Below are 24,840 nucleotides of genomic sequence, written 5' to 3' on the forward strand. Positions count from 1 at the left end.
TCGGCTGCGAAGGTCTTCTGATGGGCGGCTCTTTCTTCCACATCAGCAATACCCTAGTTGCCTCGAGCACACTTCCCTCTTTGCCTTTCTATCCATTGTTCTACAGCTAAGATCTTGTGCCGTTACATGTGATGTCACTGATCGCACCTGGTGCCTAGTGCCTAGTATACGTCGGGCTTTGCTAATTGGACATCGCGAGGAATCCATCGCGACAAAAAGTCAGAAGAGAGAAAAAAAGATAAATCGGGAAAAATTAATCCTGAGTGATATCACCGTCTGATATGTGTTGTGACTCCACCAGAGATCTCTTCGCGTGCTCCATCGGAATTCTGGAGCCTGAGCAAGGATTTATATAGATCCCCCACTCATCGATGCATTTCGCGCTGCCCACTTCGCACATTCGTTTGATTTTACCGTCGTCTGGTTAGGACACATGCGCTGCTGAGGATGAGTGGCATCCACAGATTTCTCACTAGACGTGAGAAGAAAAATGCCAAAGAAGAGGTATGGTGGAGTTTCGATGGGTGACGTCTGGTCATGCTAATGCGCCTCGTCATCTAGGCATCGAACCTCCTTACGCGCCCCCATTTTCGTGGGCTTTTCTCATCCGATAAAATTCCTACCGGGGATGGCAATGAAGATCAAAAGAAGGTGAATACAAATTGGGACGTGCGAATTCGCTGGTGCTGACAAGAAATAGATCAAGGTCTTAGAGCAACGTGTCGCACAGCTCGGTATTACTGGCTTACGGCCCGAACACATCAGTTATGCCCTGCAGTCGGAGCACGCCAAGGGGGATGTAGACAAGGCATTTGAGATGCTCATGATTTTTGAGGATGCGATCGAGGGGATCATAAGAGGGTATACGCCAACCACGAAGCTTCTTGGGGCGGTTAATCGTGAAGGCGTCACTTGCTACCTAGATGCACTACTCTTTGCCATGTTCGCTCGATTGGATTGCTTCGAAGCAATTCTCTACAGGTCTTTCAATGATGAGCCCCGCCGGAAATTGTCGGTACTGTTGCGACTCTGGGTCAACATGCTGCGGTCGGGAAGGCTGATTACAACGGACCTTGTGCGTATTCCTTCCGAATTTGTTCTTGTTTTTAAGCTGACTGTCTACTCGGTCGAAGACCAAGCATTTACAGGACGCCCTTGCTGAATGCGGCTGGGAAGATGCGGCCAAGCTTCGCCAACAGGATACGTCCGAAGCGTTTACTTTCATCACGGAAAAGTTGGAATTACCGCTTCTCACGCTCAAGATGGACATCTACCATACCGGAAAAGAGGATGTAACAGGCGATCATAAGTTTGTCAACGAGAGGCTTCTGGAAGTTGCGATACCTGAGCCAGCTGATGGCGAGACCGTTACACTGGAAGACTGCTTGGAGTCATACTTTAATAATAGGATTGAGGTCAAGCGGCATCTGGAGCGGCGCTACACTGTGGGCTCAACCAAATCAATGGACTCGATAGCCAAAGGCTGTACGACACATGTCGAGACCATTGAGGTTGGTTCACCCTTGTCGCCAGCTTCAAGCCAGTCACATTCTCCGCTGGACGATGTCACACCAGTGGCGTCGCTGACGGAAGTGGTCGACTCGGCCCCCCCTCCATACCGACGGAGCAGCATCGTTCAGGAGCGATTTATTCCCGGCGATGAAAATGCTCGAGACGGTACGATCAGCTCTCAAAGGAGAGGCTCCTACAGGAAGGAGGTCATGATGCCGGCGTGGCAGTTCTTCAGTCTCATACGTAAGTTTTACCTGGTATGCGCGTTAAGGAAGTGCTGACGTGAGTATAGCATGGTATACGGACAACACCCCGACAAATGACGCCCAAGTCGCCGCGCACTTTTCTTCGAAGCGACCAATCCTTGGCATGTGTCTCAAGCGCTATTCCATGACACCCACTGGAAAAGCTGTACGCCTCAACACATTCATAGACATTCCGACCGAGATAGGGTTACCCCATTTCATCCAGGATGACAGTATGGAAGAAGAAGGCCCCATCTACGGAAACTTCAAACTGTCTTTGCAAGCCATGGTCTGCCATCGAGGCACCTCAGTCGATTCGGGGCACTATATATCGATTGTTAGAGGTACCAGTGCTGGTGCGCCTCCAGCCAGTTCTCATGGTTCGGACCAGGAGGCAGGCCCTTCTGATGCCTCCAGATACTGGATGCGGTTTGATGACCTGGCGAAAGAACGAGTAACACTAGTCGACATCGAACAGGCCTTGAAGCACGAGTCACCGTACCTCTTGTTCTACCAGATCTTACCTATCAATGAAGATGCTGCGGCAGCCAATCTGTTCGACAAACCGCCTTCTTCTGAGCTATCGACGGACTCTCGAGATATGGAGAACGCCAGCATGGCGCAGAAGCCACAAAATCTGTCTGTGGACGATATCAGTGGTGCTCGCGCGGAGGGATACGCTTCAGGTCGGCCTAGTTTCGAAATCACTGGCCCCGATGGCGCAGACCCTGCCCCTATGGATCACAATAGCAGAAAGCAGAGCGTGGCGTTCTCTGAAGTGTTTGATCCGACCTCGATGCAGTCATATGCGCCGACTTCGCCGCGACTTACCCCAAGAGATGATGATGGCAGGGCTTCGTTCTCATTCTCTCGACGCAGTTCGAGGCAGACAAGGAGCAATCCAGGCAGTCGTGCAGGGAGCCAGGCCAGCGAGAGCAGAATCAGCACGACCTTCTCACGGTTTACCGGGCGACGCAGTCGAGAGAAGTTCACCAACGATGGAGTCTCTGAAGGTGAAATGGATGAGTTGACGGAGAATGAACTGGGACCGACAGAGAAATTTAGTCCTCCAAGCGTTGAGCGCAAAGACAAAAGTCCCCGACGGACCAGGGACTCCGAGCGAGTTAGAGACAAGCTGAAGGACAAATCTCGGGAGAAGATTGGACGGAAGCTCGACCGGGAGTGCGTTGTGATGTGACGGTGTAGGTGGTTATGACGATCCGAATGTTTGGATCCAACTGGGCTTCGCTTACCTTTCAATTATTTGCTATGGGCCCAGGCTGCATGTTTTGAAGGACAAGGGGATTGATACCCGGGCATGTTGCATGTTTGTGCTTTCAGCTCAGTCTTTGTCGGTTGAGGGTTTGCATCGGCGTTCAGTAGATTGCATAGCGACCTAATAGAGTAGTGATAGTTTGCAAGCATGCTTATGATGATAATCCAACTAATACGAAATTCCGAGGGTTTCGATTCTTTTCAATTGGTTAAATTCTGGGGTTAACAGTATTTACATCGAATACTACGCAAGCGGCATCTGGTATAGAAGGTGTCTGCCTCAGGCATATGTGCCAAGGTATCAATAGCTCCGCTTCGGGCGAGCTCCCCCCATCTTCATCATCGCCCATCTCCAGCTCGCCTGGCTGCTATACCTCGTCCGGGCAGCTCCACTCAAGCTTATTGTGCGGTCGAGCAATGAAATAGGACCATTATTTACAATTGGCGCATCATGGCGCTGGAGACGTCCAGCGGTTATGTTGCTCCCAGCAACCTCACCGAGCCTGCGGACGCCGGTTTGTCCATGTTCGATGTCCGACATGTGCAGTTGCAGTTTCCACTGGCTGCGGACTTTGTCGCAGCGCAGGTCGCTAATAATGTTTTGATTCTGGCTTTGTCGACGGGGCGCATCCTCCGAATAGATCTTGATACCCCGGAGGACATCGATGGTTCGTGACCTTATGACGGAGATCCTGGAGAGTTAACTACACTCCCGGTGCCAGGCTGACTCGCATTTCTTAGATATCGACCTTCCCAAAAAGTCATCGGAGATAGGCGTTATACGTCGCATGTTTCTGGACCCTTCCGCGTCCCATCTGATCATCACCACTACCCTTGGCGAGAACTACTACCTCCATACCCAATCCCGACAGCCTAAGCCACTGTCGCGACTGAAAGGTGTTCCGATAGAAAGTGTCGCATGGAACCCCTCTTTACCTACGGCTTCGACAAGAGAGATACTTTTGGGCACGACGGATGGCCAGATATGGGAGGCCTACATTGAACCATCTACCGAATTCTACCGCCGTGAAGAGAGATATGCGCAGGCCATCTACAAGACACCGGAAGGATCGCCTGTCACAGGAATTTGGGCGGAGATAATACCTACGAAGCCCGAGTTCAGACGGGTGCTAATAACGACCCATGGCAAGCTGCTGTGTTTTACAGGACGTACGGGAAGGTACGGGAGAGAAGGTGGAAGTCTCGTCTACGCTGATCTATTCCAACGCGAGGCGCCTGTAAGCCATGAGATTCAGAAGCCTTCTAGCGCGGCACCATCAGCACTGGCTATCTCGCCTATTGTTCCAGAAGGCCAGAGTGCGACTGGCCAGCCGGAGAATGAGTTCGCATGGCTCAGTTCGCAGGGTATCTATCATGGGCAACTTCCATATGCGCCGCAGAAACTCCCTCAGCCATTTGAAAGCTCAACCATGCTGCCGCGGTCTTTGTTCCCGGCCAGTGAATCTGCGCGCGGAGGCAAGAAGCTTATACAAGATCCGATAACTGCCATGACGTTGTCCCAGTGGCACATTCTAGCCCTTGTCGAAGGCAGAGTTGTTGCTGTGAACCGTATGAACGATGAGATAGTCTACGACGAAGCAGTTTTGGAACCGGGACAGAGTGCTTTGGGCCTCTTGACAGATGCGATGCAGCACACTTACTGGCTGTTTACCAGCCAGGAAATCTTCGAATTCGCAGTCGAGGACGAGGATAGAGACGTTTGGAAGGTATTCCTACAGAAGGAGATGTTTGATGAAGCTTTGCAGTATGCCCGTACTACAGCGCAAAAGGATGCTGTTTCCACCGCCTCAGGAGACTTCCTCGCCAGTAAGGGCCGTTATCTGGAGGCGGCCAAGGTCTGGGGCAAGAGCAGCAAAGGCTTCGAAGAGGTCTGTCTGACTCTGATCAACCGGGGCGAGCATGATGCGCTGCGGAAGTACCTTCTTGGCCAACTTTCTACGTATAAGAAGTCCTCGTCGATGCAACGGATCATGGTTGCCAGCTGGCTTGTCGAAGTATTCATGACGAAGTTGAACTCGCTTGATGATAACATCGCCACCAAAGCAGAATTGGCGGAGGGAACGAGCACGGAAGAAGTCAAGGACGAACTTGGCAGTGTCCGGGCTGAGTTCCAAGAGTTCGTCACCAAATATCGGTCCGACTTGGACAAGAAGACTGCGTATGATCTCATCAGTAGCCACGGACGAGAGGAGGAGTTGCTTTTCTTTGCCACAGCGGTCAATGACCACAACTATGTGCTGTCCTACTGGATCCAGAGGGAGAAGTGGTCGGAGGCGCTCAATGTTCTGCAACGACAGAGTGAACCGGATGTGTTTTACAAGTATAGCAGTGTTCTCATGACGCATGCTGCTGCTGGACTAGTCGACATCTTGATGCGGCAGACCAACCTTGAGCCGGAGAAGCTGATTCCTGCACTGTTGAACTACAACAAAACAGTAAACGTTCCCCTGGGACAGAACCAGGCGGTGCGATACCTGAACTTCATCATTGTCAACCATCCGAAGCCATCCGCGGCGGTCCACAACACCCTGATCTCTATCCACGCCTCGAGTCCCTCGTCCTCGGAAGCCGGACTCCTCACCTACCTGCAGTCACAGTCGTCATCTCCGCCACCGTACGATGCAGACTTTGCTCTGCGTCTTTGTATCCAACACCAGCGCGTGCAATCGTGCGTCCACATTTACAGCGCCATGGGACAGTATCTCCAGGCGGTGGAGCTGGCTCTGCAGCATGAAGATATCGAACTGGCAGCGATTGTTGCGGACCGACCGGAGGGCAACGACAAGCTCCGGAAGAAGCTCTGGCTTCTTGTAGCAGAGAAGAAGATCCGCCAGCCTGGGACGGGCATCAAGGACGCGATCGAGTTCCTTCGCCGATGCGAACTGCTCCGCATTGAGGATCTGATCCCGTTCTTCCCGGACTTTGTCGTCATTGACGACTTTAAGGACGAGATCTGCAGTGCGCTCGAGGATTACTCGCGGCATATCGATGCATTGCGACAAGAAATGGATAACTCGGCGCACACAGCGCGTCAGATCCGGACGGAGATTGCAGCGCTGGACACGCGATATGCAATTGTCGAACCCGGAGAGAAGTGCTGGCTCTGCTCCTTGCCCGTGCTCAGCCGGCAATTTTTCGTCTTCCCGTGCCAGCATGCCTTCCACAGCGACTGCCTAGGCAAGGAGGTGCTCGACGGGGCCGGTGGCAAGAAGAAATATATCCGCGACCTACAAGCGCAGCTAAACAAGGGGACAATGGGAGCGGCGCGACGAGAAGAGATTGTGCGGGAACTGGACGGGCTGATTGCGGAGGCCTGGTAAGTCTGCTTCATTCTATGCTTTTGTCTACATTTACTAACACTACCGACCACAGCGTTCTCTGCGGCGATCATGCCATCAAGCAGATCGACAAGCCATTTGTTGCGGACTTGAACGGGCCCGATGACTGGGCATTGTAGTTGCCTTGAGCGTGGAGAGCACGTTCCTCATCCAATGCATGCATGTCCTTTTTTTCTGTTTTACTCGGTAGCTTCTCAGCCGTTAGCTACTGACTTTCTACCTACCTACTTACCGTCTGTCGCTGTCGTACGATGGCGCCTTGCATTTATCAGCGTTCGAACGAATCATACCTCATGCTTTTCTATTTATTTCCCGGGTATATAAAGCTGCAATATCATTACCATGGACATAAGCAGAGCACCGAGCACCAATAAGCGTAGCAGTACTCCCCAACCGTACTTGTTGCGAAACCAGTAGTAGTTTCCACTACTACTACAGTAGCCCAGTCCGTCCTCGTGTTCTAGAGCCAAGTCGAGTCGAGTCGAGTCGAGTCGAGTCAAGCAGAGCAATCAAGAAACAGCTAACCAACCCCACCCCCTGTCTTCAATTCGTCTCTGCAAAAGCACCGACACACGGACACACGGACACACACACAGACACACCTTGCTGATCCCCTTTTTCTCCAGTGTGTGTGACTGCTCGTGTGGGTGTGGGTGTGTGGGTGTGTGCTTGCTCGGCGTATCGCCTGCCCAGCTAGCTGCATCCGACAGGGCTGTGCGGGTGCAGCTTGCAGCACACTCTGCATATTAGCCAGCCAGTAGATGGATATCTTGCAACCTACAAATTTCCACTTTTTTCTTTGATTCCTGCACCTGCAGTGCGTTTCGTGACGAGTTCTGTGCTGCGCTGCGCTGGTGGAAGTAGAAGTGGAGGTGGTCGTGCATGATGGTGGTGGTGGTGAGTGTGGTGAGTATTGCTACATCCAAGCGCCGGGGAGGGAGGATCCTTGTTATTTGCTTGGTTTGTGTATAGATGGGACTTGGGATATATTTTTGGGTTATGGGTACTAAGTAGATTAAGTAGATATGTTGGTTCAACTTTGGGTTATAGTAAATATTATTAGTAGCATGTATATCTATATATAAACAGAAAGATGAGTAGGAAATATATTTAGATACGATAAGTACTACATAGCGAAGAAATCCATAAGTAATAGCATAGCATAGCATAGCATATTGCATAGTAACACCCCAGTAGTATTTGTATTTAAACACTGGTAAGTAAGTAGTAGGTAGGTGGGTAGGTAGCACTACATCAATATGCTTACTTGGTAGTTATGCACAGGTACATAGTAGTATACCTACCACCACATACATCACCACATACATATCCAAGTACTACGAAGTAGTATCCTGGAGTACATGCATATCCTCATGTTGTGTCCCGTGATAGTACATATGATCCATCTGTAGTATGTACGATAACTCACATACATACATACGTACTACATATGGTGCATGTCTTGCTCTACTCGTCCTGTCTGGTCTGATCCATCTCATTGTCTGAGACAGAAACGGAAGGGATAAAGGAGGGGTGTGCAGCAAGCAAGCAAGCACCCCATACTCCATACATGATGAGTCTTGTGCGGGATTATCTTGCATGTTCGTGTTCATGTCCTTCTTTCTTGGATTGAGTGTGTGTGGGATGTGGGATGTGGATTCTGGGGTAGTTGTTGAGAATGGGTGAAACAGAAACAGAAAGAGAAACAGAACCAGACTGGGATTTGAAATATCAGTTAGGGTAACTAACTACTTACTATCACTCATACTGACAAGCTATTAGTAGGTGGAGTTAATTACCCCAGACATAACAACTAGATGATTATCAATTAGTCACTACATAGTTAGTCTTTGTGTCATTTCTTATCCAAGTAACCCACTAGAAGAAACCACAACCACTCTGTAACCAAGTCCTCAAAAATGAGTCTCTCGGTTCCTCTCTTCCGTCCGTTTCTCAACGGCGATCCCACTCCACATCCCCATCCCCCATCCCCAGTTCTGCCTGCGGTTGTTGGTTCCGGGTGAGAAGCAAGGAGTTTCGTCCAGTTTTCGTCCTTCCTTCCTCCCCGAACTTTATCCCGAGTTGCAGTAAGTAGGTAGGTAGGTAGGTAGGTCTTGAATCTGGGGAAATCTCATACACACATACACACATACATTCCATACCATTCCAGTTTCAGACGGTTCTTTCTTTCTATCTATAACTACCTAACTACTATACTAACTAACTAGTTACTCTAGTTACTCTAGTAAAGAGTTAATCAATAACTCACACCTTAAGACAAGATAATATCCATCCAATCCCAATCCCTCTCTAACCGCGGAACTGCCACCTTAAATCCCTATTAGTGGGATCTCACAAATCACTATTTTGCTTTTTTCTCCCTTTTCTGTTAGGTGGATGATGGATGGATGGATGGATGGATGGATGGATATGAACGGCAACTGATAGCGACGTGACAGAAAAAGTATAATTAAGTGGCTGGACCTAGTTAATAGATAGTAATGGTAGTTTGATTGCGAATTGGACTTGTCCTGTGGCACATTGTGTTGATCGTGCGGGGTAAAGGTGCCACTAACTAGTAAGTAGCTTTTGACTATCTGTTTATCCTATCTGTTTATCGGTTTTTATTTATTTGTCTGTCTGGGAAGGTTGGGATAGGTTGGTGGCGATGATCGAATCATTTCCCTATAAGGGTTTTCTGTGTCGCGTGCTCAATTCATGGATTATGCTGTGTTCATTGCTGGTTGGGGCTGGGATTGGGATTGGGGTAGTTGGGGTTTGATGATTTGATTGATCGGATGCCAGTGGGTTATCTGCCGATAGGAGTGATACGGGGTAAAGTATTTACTTGGTACTCCGTATGGAGTACTACTACTGGCGGATATATGGATATATGGATGTATACTATGGATCTTGTAATCTATCTGGTGGAGATGAGATATGTCCGTTTGGGGATGATTGGTCTCATTATAGTTACTTGGAGTTGTCTATGGTTGTTTTGTTCGAGATTGTGTCTGTATCTGTAGCTGGCTGTCTGTCTGTATTGTATACTACTCTAGTGATTAACCGAACTAAAGCATAGTGATGGAGATAGATAACTGTTCTGCAAATGTCGAGACCATCACCTCCAATGGTGCAACATCTCCATCCCAAATCCTGGTACTAGATAACCTTTTCCAACCTTCCTCTGCCCCCTAACTGGCTCCCTCTCTCAGGTTCCACCGATACACCACACCCGCCCAGAACAAGCGACGATAGGGTGTTCCAGCCATTACAGCACCGCCCCGTGTTCCATTCGGCAGATAATCATCCCGATAAGGGGGATAAGAAGAAGCAGACAGTATCTAAGGTTCAGCACCCGGGGTTTCCATGAACCTAGTCATTGTTGAGACGGAAGTTTGGCAAAGTTCCAGGCAGTCAGGATTATCCAGTTCATCCACTGGGTCACGCTATCCCGGTTCCATGGGAGAGATGAATGTTAGCGGGAAACCTTGGGAATGGCGTGAGAGATAGGCAGAGAGACAGAGAGAGGGAGATAGCCAGGTGACCTGGATCACCTGAGAGGCTAAAAGTAAATACTTTGTACAGTAAGTATGGGCCTGAGACTGGGGCTGGGCTGGGATTTGGTCATTCGGGATTCCTGGGGCAGAGATGGAACCAGATGGAATCTCATGGAAGATTTTATCTATTGCTCTCATACGAAAGTGTGTCAGCCACCATCAGAGATCCAAAGGAACCGAGAAGGATGGATGATGAGGTGGTGGTGATGATGGTGGTGGTGTGGTGGTGGTGGTAAGGCCAGGCCGCTGCTTATCGCGTGATGCGTGCAAAAACAGCCACCTGGCAGAATGAATAGCGGGAAACCTAATGGGAAGGAATTCCTTAGTCAGAAGGGACACCCATCCGTCCATCCATCCACGTATGCCTGAGGTCTGTTTTTTTGTTGTACTCTTTCTTTGAGGGTGACCACCTCATCATCGTCCCTTGGCTGCCTCCTGCTAGCTGCCCATCGGCGTGTCGGAGACAGGCAAGCCTGCATGATCGAGACACGCAACTCTTTGCCAGCTGCAAGGACAAAAACCTTCCCGACACTCGCTCGGGAGGCGGTCAGCCAGGCACTAATGCACCTTGGTCCTTCACCGCCAGCATCGCTTTCTTGTTGCTCATGCAGCCCCGGAAAGATACTTGCCAGCCACGGGGCGCTGCCAGTGCTTTTTGTTGTTGGCTGTTATGGAGGAGTTAAGACTCATGTTATGTTTATTGATTTTGATTATAGTTTATGTGTTCATTTAATTTGACTTTGTATTTTTCTTTTACTCAATTTCATCATTTAGTCTCCGACCATGTACCTCCGTTTTATGTATGTAGGAAGAGGGATATTTCCATCCAGTCACCTCGTTCCAGTTGTACACAACCTTATCCACTACTTACTACTTACTACTACATAGTAAGTAATAGTAATAGTAAAAGTACCATAACGGAGGATAACAATTATTATCTTGCCGACAGTACAACCCGAAACGAACCATTAGCAAATTAGCATACTCTGCTACATACCTCCTGTCATATGTTCCCTCCATATACTCCATACTTTCAAAGCCGAGAAGAGGAAAAACAAATAACCAGTCTCCACCCCGATCGATAGTACGATACGATTGCCAGATCAAAAGTTGGCCCAGGAGTCTGTCTGTCTGTCTGTCTGTCTGTCTGAGACGTAATCTCCCTGCCTTCCCGTTTTAACCCCGCAAATCCTGTTACAGATGATGGGCCGAGTTGAAGGAAATCCCGCGCGGTAAACAGGATCAACGTGGATCACGCAGGTTTTGTAGCAACAACAATAGACGTTGTTGATTGATTGATTTTAACATGGTGTATGGTTTCCCTGGGTTATCTGGCTGGCCTGGACCGAACCACACACACACACACACACACACACTCTCTCTCTCTCTCCCTGACTCAATTTCCTTTTTTCTTCTTACTTTGAACCTTAGGTACTAATCCTTTGGGGAGAAAAAAAAAGGTACCTGATGCGGTGCTGAACTTTTAGGTACTTATCCTTACTCAGATTGTTAATGTTAGGTACTTACTCTGTTGGTTTACTACCTCGTCGGGTAGATATGATTTTTTACTTTCTTACATACTTTTTTCTCCGCATGGGCAAGTCAGAAAAATAGAGGAAATTATCCAGTCATATCATTATCTCTCGTATGATCGGTGATACCTGAGTATCGTCAGTACTAGACTAGTAGTAAGTAGCAGAATCTACTGCCACCTCTCGGAACCTAGGCATTAGTCTCCTCTGATGATCGGCGCGCAGCAATATCCGTATCTACCGACAACAGCTTCTTCCCCATACTACTCCCTACTAGTCTATTAGTCCACTGTGTCACAAGTTAGTTAACTCAACGAATAGTCCGGGATCATCCTCCCGGGCCTTTTTTCAGAACAGCCGACCCAAACGAATGGTCAATTATTGGCCACGACTTCGCGCCAGTCGTTGCTTGCTTGGGGCTGGCGTCATGCAGCCTGGAAATAGTGGCCACTGGGGGATTCTGTCTGATTGGTTCCTGAGGGATCCACTGTAGCGTCACTCAGACTGTTGTGGCCGCCCGCCAGGCCAACTCCAGGCACCACCCCGGATAGGGACTGGACCCGTAGTAACTTAGTATAGTAGTAGGTATGGATCCGTATTTGTTACTTTACTTAGTAATCATGCTGGACGCAACTCTTGATTGGATTTGTTCCCGCCGCCGGCCGAGGACGGGAGAGTCAGTGGAAATGATTAGTATGCTCTGAAAATGGAAACATGAGAGCGATACGTAGTCTAGGTGCAATCATCGCGTGTTCAAGTGTCTCCATCGTCACCGGTTCCTCTGGTGGGGTGGTGGTTTAACCACCCCGTTTACTGTTAGATGGTGGATGGATGGGTTTAGGATCGATCTGATCTGGTCTGGTTGGGGACAGAAGAGGGGAAATGAGAGCGGGCCATTCGGTGATCATTACCTTAGCTCTGGGGGGATGATGAAGACGATGGCTATGATGGTGATGATGATGTTGGGTATTACGAAAACCGCCGCCCCCTTGACTGACTGGTCTCAACGGAAATAGTTATACCTCGGATGCATTATTCCGTCATTGTCAATGTTTTGGAGGGATTGACTTGTAAAAGAAGGGAATGATGTAGTTATCTCCCGATCTCCCGGAATATATTGATTGTACTTCGTATCTGTCTATCAGGGAACATAGCAAGGTGGATGATAAGTGATGAGGATAGATAGCATAGCTCGGATGGGGTGGAAGAGACCCTGCCGGGACCTGCAGGAACTTAGCTTAGCCGGTAGACTTGGTGCTGCCTTGGTGCCCAGGGCGTACCCTCCATGTCCCCTGCTCAGGCTGTAGTCTACTCACGCCGTCTTTGCTTGGGAGGTAACTCTAAACCGGCGCTTAACTTGGCTTTTGAGTCTGTTGCACCAATTGAAAAGTTATGAATATATATTAACTTTTGGTTATCTAATGGCCATCAACAATTTACATAAATTAGTTCAAAGTTAGTGATTGATTAATTACTTTACTGTGCACGTAGTTACTGAGGGAGGGAACTTACAGTCAGCAGCCGTTGGTATTATTGGCAAGCTGGCCGCAATCAGGACAGGTTACATGTACCTGAGTCTGGGGGCTTGCGGCACCTATACTCCGTAGTTACTACATAATAATACATTTTCCCAACAAGCAAAAAAATGAAAAGGAAAATGCCTCGGGGAATTGACGCATTCAATGACACCTGCCTCCCCAGCCCGTCATTTTAGAATTGCAACAAATCTCGTCATTAAAATGCCAAATGACAGTATCATTATTGACAAAGCAGTAATGGAATTGAGACGACCTGGCAACAATGGCAGGGGATGACTCAAAAGGGAGAGAGAGACAGCGGAAAAGTGGAGGAATGTTCTGGGCTGCTGAGGTGATTGATAGGCAGCCAGGAGAATAACGCCTTCGTAATCCATGACTGGAACGCTACTGAAACATTACTTGGAGCCATTTAACGGCTTCTCGGAGGCAGTGATTCCCGTGCTCAACTATCCATAGATAGTAATAACCGTAAATAACTGGGAAATTTTATTATTGTTGTAATTATTCTATTATGCTTATTACTACTAACATGGTTATTGGATTATTGATTGACTCTGGTGCCTTTTGGTAACTGGATAACCAGAATTTGAGAGAGAGAGGGGAAAGACTCAGGACTTGAGTTGAGTCAACCAGACAGAGTTGGTACCGCAAAAAGGGTCGGCTCTTCCATGACGCTGCGGGTTATGGAGAACCTTCCAGGACAGGCAATGCTGAATCACCGCCGCGCGGATTCCTCTGGCGACGGATGGAGAGGGAAAAGGAAAGGGAAAACAGTCATTCAGGGGGGCGCAGAAAGAGGGAGTGGAGTCGAATGGCCGGATGCGGCCTCTTTTTCTCGACCTGCCGCCAGTCAAGTGGGTCGGCCGGAAGATCGCACGTACAGTATTGTTACCACTTGACCACGAGGGAAATGGGGGTTGCCGGGTACCATCCTCGCAGGCACTTGGCCCGATTGGGGAGTCTGGAGTATGCATGAGTATGCATGATTACCGTAATAAACACCCGTCATTGGCCAGCAGGCCACCCACCCTGGAACCAAGGCGACGTAGGAGGTTCTCGCTCGTTCGCCCACTTTCTCGCCATCGCTGCAGGTTGAGTGGGCTTGTTTCCCTTTCCCTCCCCCAAGGTTCCGAGAGTCGCCCCCCTCCGACTAGCCGTGCCTAGGAAATACTAGGAATATGGAAGGGCATAGAGTCCAGTCGTCACCCTCCCTCCGTTTCCACCCTCCTCCCCCCCCGTACTTTTACGAATTACCGTACCTACCTAAACCCCATCTGATCCCAACTGCTATCATCCGGAACCTCCTTATCCCTATCGCTCGCTCTCTCTCCTCTTGCTCATCCATCCTCTCCACCTCACCTTCCTACTCACACCTACACTCTCACCTTCCTCTTCACTTCCTCTCCATCTTCTTCTCCTCCTTTCTCTCTCCTACTCTTCTCTTCCTCTCTTCCTTCCTATCCTTATCCTTCTTCATCTCTTCGTTCCCGCGCTCCCAGCTACCAATCCATTGCTCCTTCTACATCCGCGCTTCCCCAATCAGCCTTCTCAACCCAACCCATCAACTATCGCCACCCCATCATCTTCCTCTTCGCCTCACCACCTCTATCGCGACACGATACAGTACTGCTTGCAATCCTCTGATTAGGTCACATTGCCAAAGACTTCCCCACTAGATCTACTTCAGAACAGAGTACTTGTCCTGTCCTCTACGGTCTAATCTGCCTCGCCGCTGTCTTCCTGCCTGGCCTTCCGAACACCCTGCGTGACTCATCTCAAAGCCAACCACGTCGAGAGTTCCTCGGACCCACGAGTCCCTCCCTCAATCCAACCGTCTCAAAGCCGCGTGCTACGTTTCAATTGCAGAGATACGTGTTGAGGGTTCTGCGTCTGCTGTGAGGTCGACTTCTGCTTAGTTGTCCATCCGTTCGCCGCGCAACCTGGGCCGGGTGCTGGTATTCGGTTCTTCACCTCGTTCTCCTACGGGCCTGAAGATCCATCATACCAGTTGTCCAGAGCCCCGCTATACCTCCTATATAGTTCCTCTCTCTCTCAAATCTCCGGACTATATATCATCGGGCGACTTATGACCTTATAGCCGTCGGTCCCGTCCTCGATCACTTCCCCTCCCCCCTGAGTCACGACCCCTCTCCGGCCCTTCAGCCTGGTGTTCGAAGGCCTTTTTCAGTTACGAGCCTTGTTTGTTTATACATTTGGTGTTCAAGTCACGATATTACGCAGCGTTATTCTCCCTTGGTCCTTCTATTTGGTGTCCCATTGCCGGACATAGTCATTCACTTCGACACATTCTTTCTCTCGACATATTTCCGTTCCTCGGGCTTCGCGCCTCTACACTTGTGAAACGATATACAGATGCACTCATAACAGTCTTTACTATTTCCTAGCCGTCGTCAATCACCCTTCTCCTAAGGGTATCTGCACTGCGCTTCGCGCCTACTCGTCGTCATCATTTTCTTTTCGTTTGTCACCATATCCTCTCTTCCCGGTATTTATATGAAACTGTGACTCAACAAGCCGGTTGTTTTCTTGTCTTCTTTCTACTCTATTCGCCTTCATCTTTCTACTTCTATTCTCGGTGGTCGAGATCTGCTTGGCATTTGACCATCTTGGTTGTCTGGTTGTTTGAAATCACACTTGCATCCGTCTTGCGATAACCTCCATCGACGTTATAAACCACTGGAACGAACATCTCTGGGAGAACATCGTCTAGTCCGAGTATATATCAGATATGGAGTGCCTAAAGAACAGCTTTGTGGAGGGTCAGCTCCTTGATGGGCGCTTCCGAACAGTCGCCCCTCTGAACCACGGTTCGTTTGGCATGGTCTTCCTTGCTATCGACACCAAGACCGGCCAGGACGTTGCTATCAAGTGCCTGACCAAGGGTGGTGCCTCGCCGTACGATGCTCGTTTCGAAGAGCTCGACTGCCACCGACGCCTTGCTCACCACCCCAACATCGTCAACCTCATCCATTCGTTTGAGACAGATGCTCACATGTACATCGTTTTGGAGTACTGTTCCAACGGCGATCTGTATGAGGCTATCAGGCTCAACCGTGGCCCCTTGGAGACGGAGCACGTGCGTGATTTCATGTTGCAGCTGGTCAGCGCTGTCGAGTTCATGCACGCCAATGGCATGTACCATCGTGATATCAAGCCAGAGAACATCTTCTTGATGCAGGATGGATCCATGAAGCTGGGTGACTTGGGTCTGGCGACCCGGGATACCTGGAGTCATGAGGCATGTGTTGGAAGTGACCGCTACATGGCTCCGGAGCAGTATGACCCTTCGACCACTGGCTACTCTCCCGCCAAGGCCGACATCTGGGCGATTGGTATTTGCTTGCTGAACGTTCTCTTCGCGCGGAACCCATTCGCTACCCCGACCGAATCCGATATCCTTTTCGCGGACTATGTCCGCGACCGCCAATCACTCTTCGACATCTTCCCCAACATGTCCCAGGATACCTTTGAGATCCTGAGATTTGCTTTGGCTATCGACCCCGAGAAGCGCTCCCTTTCTGGTATTCGTGATTCCATCATGCGGACTGTTTCCTTCACTACCGATGACGAAGCATTGGATGAGTTCTGCACCGATGACCGCGAGGTCGTTCCCGCAAGTGCCAACCGCGAGCCGCTCCGGACGCCTTCCATCCAGAGCCCGCACATCAACCAGGGCGATTCGTTCCCATGGGCCAAAGCCCTCCAGGCCAGCCCCCCTCAGCAGATCCGGCAGCTGTCGGCTATTCCCGACAACGAGAGTTACTCGGAGGATCTCTTCCCTCCTTCGGAGACTGCTGGCACATCGTGGTTCTCCGTTCACCAGGGCACTCCCTCCATGGCATCTGTTCTGGAGTCTGCTCTTGGCGATTCGTTCCGGCCATCTGCTTTCCGCAAGGGTGAGCTGCGTTTCCCTCCACAATCGGACCCGGTGCCCATCACCGGATCTCTTCCCAGTCATACGACCAAGCCTTTGCCTTCTCTTTCCATGGTCTTTGGTAAGAAGAAGGACGAGCAGATCTCCAAGAGCTGGAGTGATCTGTGGGACGAGGAGGAGGAGTCCGAGACCGAAGACCTGGCTTTCCAGCAGCGGCGCGAGCAGAACTCCCGTAGCTGGAGCCACGAAAGCACCAGCCCTGTCGAGGCTAACGTTCCTGAGCTTTGTGGCCCGCTGACAGGCCTTCGGGATTCTGTGACTCCTTCTATGCTTAACGTTCGCGCTCAGAAATCCAAGCCTTCGGTGTCATCCGAGGAGACCTCTGGGAAGTGTTGGAATATTCCCATGGCCCCCACTGGCCTCAAGACTCCCCCTCGCACTCCGGACAGCCCCCCGAAGAACTCCAACACGGACAAGTGGGCTGCCCTGGGTGACCGGAGGAGGAACTACAAGTCTCCCGAGGCTTCACTCGGACGCAAGAAGTTCCCTCTCAACATGAGTTGGAGGAAGGACTGGGGCTTGGGATCTTCTGGCTTCGACTACGGCTCTTGGGCTGCCAAGAAAGAGGCTTCTTCCTTCCAGGATCGCCGCCGACGCCCCTTCCAGGAGAAGGGACGGCGTCGCGATGCCTGGGAGTCACCAAAGTCTGCCAACGTGAAGGTTCCCCATGACTACGATGGCAGTATCGATGAGGATCTCGACCTTGTTGGTGGCTGGCATGACCTCCATCTTTAAGAACCATGTCTCCTGCCTTCGTTCCCGCTCTGCTCTAATCCGATTCCTGTTCGTTGTACCGACCAAATTACCCTGACAAGAGTGGCAAATTCCAAACAACTTTATCTACCGACAACCAAACTTCTCCGGCTTGTTTTCTTCTTTTTTACTTTTTGATTGATCTTTGAAGCGTGTCTCTCCACTCGGCTTAGATGCACCCGCGTCGGGTGCATCCGGCAGCCTTATATTCAATATTTTATTTTCCCCTCTTCTTCTCTACCGTTACGATAGAATGTTTGTATTCGGCAAGCCTCTCACGTCGGAGGTGCTAGTGTTTTGATTCCTATCCTGTATAATATAGCACTCTTCGAAGGAGCAAGCATGGGGATGGGCGGTCGAAAAGTGACTCATCTGCTGGATTTGGGAGGGATTGTTTTGCGGAGGATGTGATTTTTGTTTCTCTTCTCTTTCCCCTTTCCATTCTTTGCACAATGTCAACCTTTCAACTTTTCTTACCCAAAAAGAAAATGGTTCAACTTGACGGGGGCCTGGACGACGAGGCAGGCGGAGGACGATGGTAGGTGGCTTGGAGGCCACCAGGGATCTACGAAAGATAACAATGAAAAAAAAGAAAGTCATGGAAAAGCAAGACTACTATGACCATTCATCCACATCTTGAGGCGACTGTGCCGACCAGGCGCAGGACTGGTTTCTTTGTACTGTAACTAGCTGGTATGGTGAGAGTGATACGAGGATACTGGGGATAGCCCGAGGAATCTACTATGATTCGATGTGGATAACTGCCTTGCCTGCGTAGTGTAGACTGAGTAAACCGGATATCTCCATAGTAGTCATCGTCAGGTCAATGTAGATTGCCAGCTGTTCTGGTGTGACTCACGGCCTCTACACCGTAGGTTTGTCCCCGTCACCTCCTAGTATAGTCTAGTAAGTAAGTAGTTAGCAGCAAATGATGCCACTATCTTTAGTGCCAGTGGCGGGAGAGAAGGCGGTGGCAGGTCTCCGTTCCAGACCGCCGCGGGAAAGAATGGAGAAAGACACACTCCCTCAACTAATCTATCTTCGCGCGACAACGCCATCTCACACCCGGTGAGCAAAGAGGCGGTATTTCTGGCGCGTGGCCTCTTGCGCGACTTGTATCACCTACTTTTCCGACCTCCTTTGCTTTCCCGGAGGTTGTTGTTCCTACCTTTCATTCATTCATCCTCGGATCTTCTTCTGATCCGTGTGATTACGATCCCCTGAAAGGGTCGCGCCGACTACTGATAAGGAGCGAACTAACTTTACTACTACTGTCTTCGCTTTCTTTCCCTCCCTCTTCTCCAGTCTATAATAGCTACATACACACATCAGTCCCTACAGTACATAGCGCAATGAATCTTGCCCGAAATACATCATAATAATCACACCGACCTCCTATTCTATCTTACGTGCTACTTGTTCGGAAGACAGACAGACAGAAAGAAAGAAAGGTCGCATTGCGACACAGTCCCGGTCAAAAATGACCACCAGCTGGACCGCCACACAATGGATTCCCTGGATGACTCTAATCTCCACCTGGATTGACGGCACAACCGCAGACCCCAGTCAGACGATATGTCCCGCGCCGAGTTGGCAAGTTGCCGAAGCCGAGTTCATCCAGTGGCCTCAGTGTCCGGAGACGCGATGGGAAGCGGACCCGGCTACTTCTCTCTCCGCGGCACAACAACAACCGTTGCTGAAAGCACCTGAGGAGACGCTCTCCGTTGTGTCCGTTTCCATGGCTGCTTCTTCGGAGAGCAGCGCACGGCCCGACCATGAGCTCGATACCGAGTCGCCGCTCGATAATGCGAATTTCCTGTCGTTCGAGGATTGGAAAAAGCAGAATTTGGCCAAGGTTGGCCAGTCTGCGGAGAATGTGGGCGCGCGCGGCGCTGCTGCTGCTGCTGCTGCTGGGAAGGAAGGGAGACGGCGTCCGACGGGGATTAATAATGCGTTGGATTCGCTGGGTGAGGATGTTGAGATTGAGTTGGACTTTGGTGGCTTTGGGGCTGATACGCCGGAGGCGGCGAAGCCGACGTCTTGGGGGGCGCGTGTGTCGACTGGGGGTACCACTGAGGAGAGGGGTTCTGTTGGGGATGTGGATTCCCTCGCGCAGGGTGTGCCGCCGGCTGGGGGTGTTTCGAGATCGAAGGATGCGGGGACGACGTGCAAAGAAAGGTTCAATTATGCGTCGTTTGATTGCGCTGCGACGGTGCTGAAAACGAATCCGGAGTGTACGGGGTCGTCGTCGGTGTTGATTGAGAACAAGGATAGCTATATGCTCAATGAGTGTCGGGCTAACAACAAGTTCTTGATTTTGGAGCTGTGTGATGACATTCTGGTTGATACGGTGGTGTTGGCCAACTATGAGTTTTTCAGCTCCATCTTCCACACCTTTCGCGTCAGTGTGTCGGATCGGTATCCGGCGAAATTGGACCAGTGGCGCGAGCTGGGGATCTACGAGGCGAGGAATACGCGCGAGGTTCAGGCGTTTGCGGTGGAGAATCCGCTCATCTGGGCGCGGTATGTTAAGATCGAGTTTCTCACGCATTATGGGAATGAGTTCTTTTGTCCGCTTAGTTTGATTCGCGTGCATGGGACGACTATGTTGGAGGAGTATAAGCATGATGGGGAGGTTAGTCGGACAGACGATGTGGTGGCTGATGAAGAGCCCGAGCCTGCACCGGCGGCTGCTGAAATAGAGACGATTCCTACGGTGGATGTTGCACCTGCAGCAGGCACGGCAGAGCAGAAGGTGGACGAGCAGACGCCGGAGACTTGCCCTAACCCCGGACCGGTCGTTGATGAGACAGTTATGATGCAGCTTCTGGGGGTGCTTGAGACATGTAGTATTCATGACTCGCCAGCTGCTGGGGTTGAAGGGACTCAGACGTCTCTCAATCGCCCGTCAGCTACTGACGCTGCACCTCCCAAGGGCGACGATGCTGCGTCTGTTGGTAACGATGCTCCAGCCAAGGAGGCAGGGGAGCAGAAAGTGACTGTTAGCCCGAATGTTGACTCGGCACCTTCGTCTGCTACAACGGCTGGTCCAGAAACTACATCACAGGGTGAAGCCGATAGCCGGTCTACTGGCTTCACCAAGGAAGAGCAAAGCGTAGCCGCGGAGACAACGCGGTCAACAGCAACGCAGCCTCCTTCTGCGAACCCAACTACGCAAGAGTCATTCTTCAAGTCCGTGAATAAGCGACTACAAATGCTGGAATCCAACTCCAGTCTTTCACTACTGTACATCGAAGAGCAGTCGCGGATCTTGCGCGACGCATTCAACAAGGTTGAGAAACGACAGCTGGCCAAGACCTCGACGTTCCTGGAGCAACTGAACGTGACGGTGCTTCATGAATTAAAGCAATTCCGCGAGCAGTACGACAACGTGTGGAAGAGCGTAGCACTCGAATTTGAGCACCAGCGCATCCAGTACCATCAGGAGGTGCATTCGCTGAGCGCGCAGCTGGGCGTCCTCGCTGATGAACTGGTCTTCCAGAAGCGGGTGGCCGTCATCCAAAGCATCATGATCCTGTTCTGCTTCGGACTGGTACTCTTCTCGCGCGGCGCCGTCAGCAGCTACATTGAGTTGCCAAGCATGCAAAACATGGTGTCGCGGTCGTACAGTCTGCGGTCATCATCACCTCCATTTGGGTCGCCGTCTGTAAGCCCGACGTCGTCGGGACGGCGCGCGGGCGGTCACCGACGCAACCTGTCCGAGGATTCTCAGGAAGATGGGCCGATTAGTCCCACACTGGCCTACTCTCCACCAACACCTGTCTCCGATGTGATGAGCTCGTCGGAGGAGGCAGAGAACCACAGGGGTGACTCGTTGGCACTGCCGGAGGTGGCGCCACCAGTCCGATCGCGCAGTAGTCCGCCTGACCTCAAGGGAGGCGAGGAGTCCATTGAAGAATCATCTAGCTCGGGCGAGTCACCCGTGTCTCATGGACGGAATGCCGCGGTGGCCGAGGCCTAGTGATGATGCGGTCGTGGCATGTGGAGCCCGACATGACAGACGGGTTGCATTCTGGCTGCAGGTTCAGCGCGTTGGCGATGTCTCGGCCGCGTGTTTCCAGGCCAACAGCTGCAGAAGAGCTTATCTGACTGAGTGACGAGAAGGCTGCCATTCCTGGGGAAAGTGTAAATGTGTTGGCCACGGCAGCAGCTGGTGACACCGGATAGAGTGCAGGGGGGATGCAGGGAATATGTATGTTTGTATGTACACATATTGTAGAGGAGTACGGAGTACAGCTACGCGACATGATGAGACGATGTATATACCCATACCATTTACAGTGATTATTGAATGGACAAATAATTGTTACAAATGATGTACTTAACTACTTACTCCATAAGTGAATAGACAATGAATGACATCTTCGGGTGGTGGTAATGGAGGTGGTTGCCATGACAACAATCGACGGGTTTTTCTTGCCTTCGATTCTTATCCTCTTCCCTCCCACTGCCTTCCACTGACTCTTCCTCCACATCTCTGCTACTACAAGACTACTTGTTCCTCATCTCAAGAACCAGATACCTCTCTCATCAGAAAGATATTCTGAAATCAAAAAGAAACAATCAAAATGGAATCCCACCCCCTCACCGACCGCACCAACACCCACCTCGCTCAAGACACGGAGAAGTTGAACGAGCTCAAGGCCGCCCCCGCCAAGATCAACTCGATGGAATATCATCGTCAGGTGTTGCAGGGCAAGCTGGAGAATGGCGATAAGTGAGTATCAATCACCAAATATGCATGTGTTTACGGATGTTGACTGTCGTAAAGGAACCAAGCAAGCTACGTCTCTCCCTCGGATGATATCATGAGTCCGTGCTCGAAGAAGTTGAGTGATTTGAAGGGCAAGCGGTTCAAGAAGTATGCTCCCTACTTCCTATAGATTACAGATTGAAGATGATACTAACCAACTGTGTGTAGTGCCGGCAAACCCCAGTCCCTCTTCGCCAAGCTCGGCAAGAAGAATTTCGAACAGCAGTCGTCGGCCCAGAAAGAAAACACCGAGGCATGATTTATCAGATCGTCTCCGGGTAAAAAGGGATACATCTGTCGGTGCCTGCGCCGGTCGCAATACTCCGATTGCATGATGATCCAGTAACCGGGGTGATTCATTGCTTCTGTTGTTTTTCTTAATCTGCATTGGTTTGCTCTGGGTCGGTTGTGGTGTTTGTTGGTTCGGTTTGGATTGATTGGGTTTATGAGAAAATCAAGGCTCGATATGGGATTCGGCCACGCTTTATGCTTTATTTCTCCTTCTTACGCTTTACTTCTTACTGCTTTATTGTCACATCAATCAATCAATCAATCAATCGGTTGATTGATAATTCTTTCATATTGATAACTATGGATGGTTAATGAATGCAATGCGTGAATATGCTGCTGCTGACTCATCGGCCGATCAGCCGAGGTTCGGTCGGCTGCTTCTCCGCAACCTCAGTTCTCCGCATTACTTGCTTCAGCTTATAATCCCATCCTCCCTATTTCACTTCCATTCCTTTTTCTTCCTATTATATCTTATCATCCTACTTCCAATCAATCAATCAATTCTAGTATCCACAAAAGTAGTAATCCATCATGTCCGCCTCCACCCGCATCCCCGTCATCGCCCAACCCTTCGTCAGCGACCGGGCCAAGCGTACCCTCGACCAGGTAGGTACCTACCTATACTCCCTATACCTCCCTTCCCACAGCTACATCCCCCCACCACCACCCCCCAACAAAACAACTAATAAAGTAATAGGTCGAACAATTCGTCGAAAAAGAATGCATCCCCTCGGAACCCATCTTCCGCGCGCAACTCGGCACCGGCGCCCAGCGCTGGTCGACCTACCCAGCGATCATGGAAACGCTGAAACAGAAGGCGCGCGAACAAGGCCTCTGGAACATGTTCCTACCCAAGAACCACTTCTCGCAGGGAGCTGGGTTCAGTAACCTCGAGTACGGGCTGATGGCAGAGTACCTGGGCAAGAGCACAATTGCGTCGGAGGCGACGAACAACGCCGCCCCGGACACGGGTAACATGGAAGTGTTGGCCAAGTATGGTAACGCGCAGCAGAAGAAGGAGTGGTTGGAGCCTCTCCTTGAGGGGAAGATCCGGTCTGCGTTCCTCATGACGGAGCCGGAGGTCGCTAGTAGTGATGCTACTAATATTCAGTTGGAGATTAGGAGGGAGGGGGATGAGTGGGTTTTGAATGGTTCTGTATGTTTCTCTTCTACTTTATATATGTATACTGGAGAAAGGGTATATATGCTAACGCTGGTATTACAGAAATGGTGGTCCTCTGGCGCAGGCGACCCGCGATGCGCCGTCTACCTCGTAATGGGCAAGACGGACCCTTCGAACCCAGACCCGTACAAACAACAATCCGTGATTCTGGTGCCGGCGCACAACACCCCAGGGATCACAGTGCACCGGATGCTAACCGTGTACGGGTACGACGATGCCCCGCACGGGCACGGGCATATCACATTCAAGAACGTGCGGGTGCCGGCGTCCAACATCGTTCTGGGCGAAGGCCGCGGCTTCGAAATCATCCAGGGTCGACTCGGCCCGGGACGTATCCACCACGCGATGCGGACGATCGGGGCGGCCGAGAAGGCCCTGGAGTGGATGATTGCGCGGATCAACGACGAGCGGAAGATGCCGTTCGGGCAGAATCTGTCTTCGCATGGGGTGATTCTGGAGTGGGTTGCTAAGTCGCGGATTGAGATTGATGCGGCGCGGTTGATTGTGTTGAATGCGGCGATTAAGATTGACCAGGGGGATGCGAAGAGCGCGTTGAAGGAGATTGCTCAGGCTAAGGTCATGGTTCCGACGATGGCGTGTGGGGTTATTGATCGTGCGGTGCAGGCGTATGGCGCTATGGGCGTTTGTCAGGATACGCCGTTGGCGTATATGTGGGCGTGGGTGAGGACGTTGAGGATTGCGGATGGGCCGGATGAGGTGCATTTGTTGCAGATGGGGAGGAGGGAGAATAAGAGTAGGAAGGAGGAGGTCAGGAGGAAGTTGAAGTGGCAGGCTGAGGAGGCGGAGAGGTTGTTGGGGGTTAGTGTTGCTGCGGGGGGGAAGAGTCGGTTGTGAGAGGTTGT

General features: G+C 50.8%; 6 protein-coding genes across 6 annotated transcripts; 4 read left to right on the top strand and 2 right to left on the bottom strand.

Annotated features, from left to right (window-relative positions):
• The first annotated feature begins 27 nt into the window (after nt 1–27).
• BO79DRAFT_291015 (ubiquitin C-terminal hydrolase family protein) lies at nt 28–3,162 on the top strand. The gene is made up of 5 exons (XM_025688952.1): nt 28–504; nt 562–651; nt 701–1,075; nt 1,134–1,755; nt 1,805–3,162. The coding sequence occupies exons 1-5, from the start codon at nt 448–450 to the stop codon at nt 2,953–2,955; spliced, it is 2,295 nt and encodes a 764-aa protein (XP_025534495.1). The 5' UTR covers nt 28–447; the 3' UTR covers nt 2,956–3,162.
• Nucleotides 3,163–3,483: 321 nt separating this feature from the next.
• Nucleotides 3,484–6,664, top strand: BO79DRAFT_204200 (vacuolar protein sorting protein DigA; the record flags this gene model as incomplete). The annotated part of the gene is made up of 3 exons (XM_025681771.1): nt 3,484–3,700; nt 3,774–6,369; nt 6,426–6,664. 3 exons carry the CDS (start codon nt 3,484–3,486, stop codon nt 6,508–6,510), a joined length of 2,898 nt encoding a protein of 965 aa, XP_025534496.1. The 3' UTR covers nt 6,511–6,664.
• Nucleotides 6,665–9,352: 2,688 nt separating this feature from the next.
• On the bottom strand, nt 9,353–10,610 carry BO79DRAFT_277446 (uncharacterized protein). Its single transcript, XM_025687818.1, has 4 exons — nt 10,473–10,610; nt 10,341–10,424; nt 10,109–10,200; nt 9,353–9,735 (listed from the first exon to the last, which is right to left on the bottom strand). The coding sequence occupies exons 2-4, from the start codon at nt 10,367–10,369 to the stop codon at nt 9,698–9,700; spliced, it is 159 nt and encodes a 52-aa protein (XP_025534497.1). The 5' UTR covers nt 10,370–10,424; nt 10,473–10,610; the 3' UTR covers nt 9,353–9,697.
• A 5,160-nt stretch (nt 10,611–15,770) lies between these two features.
• On the top strand, nt 15,771–17,711 carry BO79DRAFT_160204 (putative serine/threonine protein kinase; the record flags this gene model as incomplete). The annotated part of the gene is made up of 1 exon (XM_025678978.1): nt 15,771–17,711. One exon carries the CDS (start codon nt 15,771–15,773, stop codon nt 17,709–17,711), a length of 1,941 nt encoding a protein of 646 aa, XP_025534498.1.
• A 131-nt stretch (nt 17,712–17,842) lies between these two features.
• On the bottom strand, nt 17,843–18,476 carry BO79DRAFT_66367 (uncharacterized protein). Its single transcript, XM_025689569.1, has one exon. The coding sequence runs from the start codon at nt 18,327–18,329 to the stop codon at nt 17,973–17,975; it is 357 nt and encodes a 118-aa protein (XP_025534499.1). The 5' UTR covers nt 18,330–18,476; the 3' UTR covers nt 17,843–17,972.
• Nucleotides 18,477–19,209: 733 nt separating this feature from the next.
• On the top strand, nt 19,210–24,832 carry BO79DRAFT_160216 (uncharacterized protein; the record flags this gene model as incomplete). The annotated part of the gene is made up of 6 exons (XM_025678979.1): nt 19,210–21,696; nt 22,409–22,467; nt 22,522–22,611; nt 23,317–23,386; nt 23,492–23,950; nt 24,020–24,832. 6 exons carry the CDS (start codon nt 19,210–19,212, stop codon nt 24,830–24,832), a joined length of 3,978 nt encoding a protein of 1,325 aa, XP_025534500.1.
• Nucleotides 24,833–24,840: the final 8 nt, after the last annotated feature.

This window comes from Aspergillus costaricaensis (genome assembly GCF_003184835.1).
Source record: "Aspergillus costaricaensis CBS 115574 unplaced genomic scaffold BO79scaffold_51, whole genome shotgun sequence".
NCBI classification, from domain to species: domain Eukaryota; kingdom Fungi; phylum Ascomycota; class Eurotiomycetes; order Eurotiales; family Aspergillaceae; genus Aspergillus; species Aspergillus costaricensis.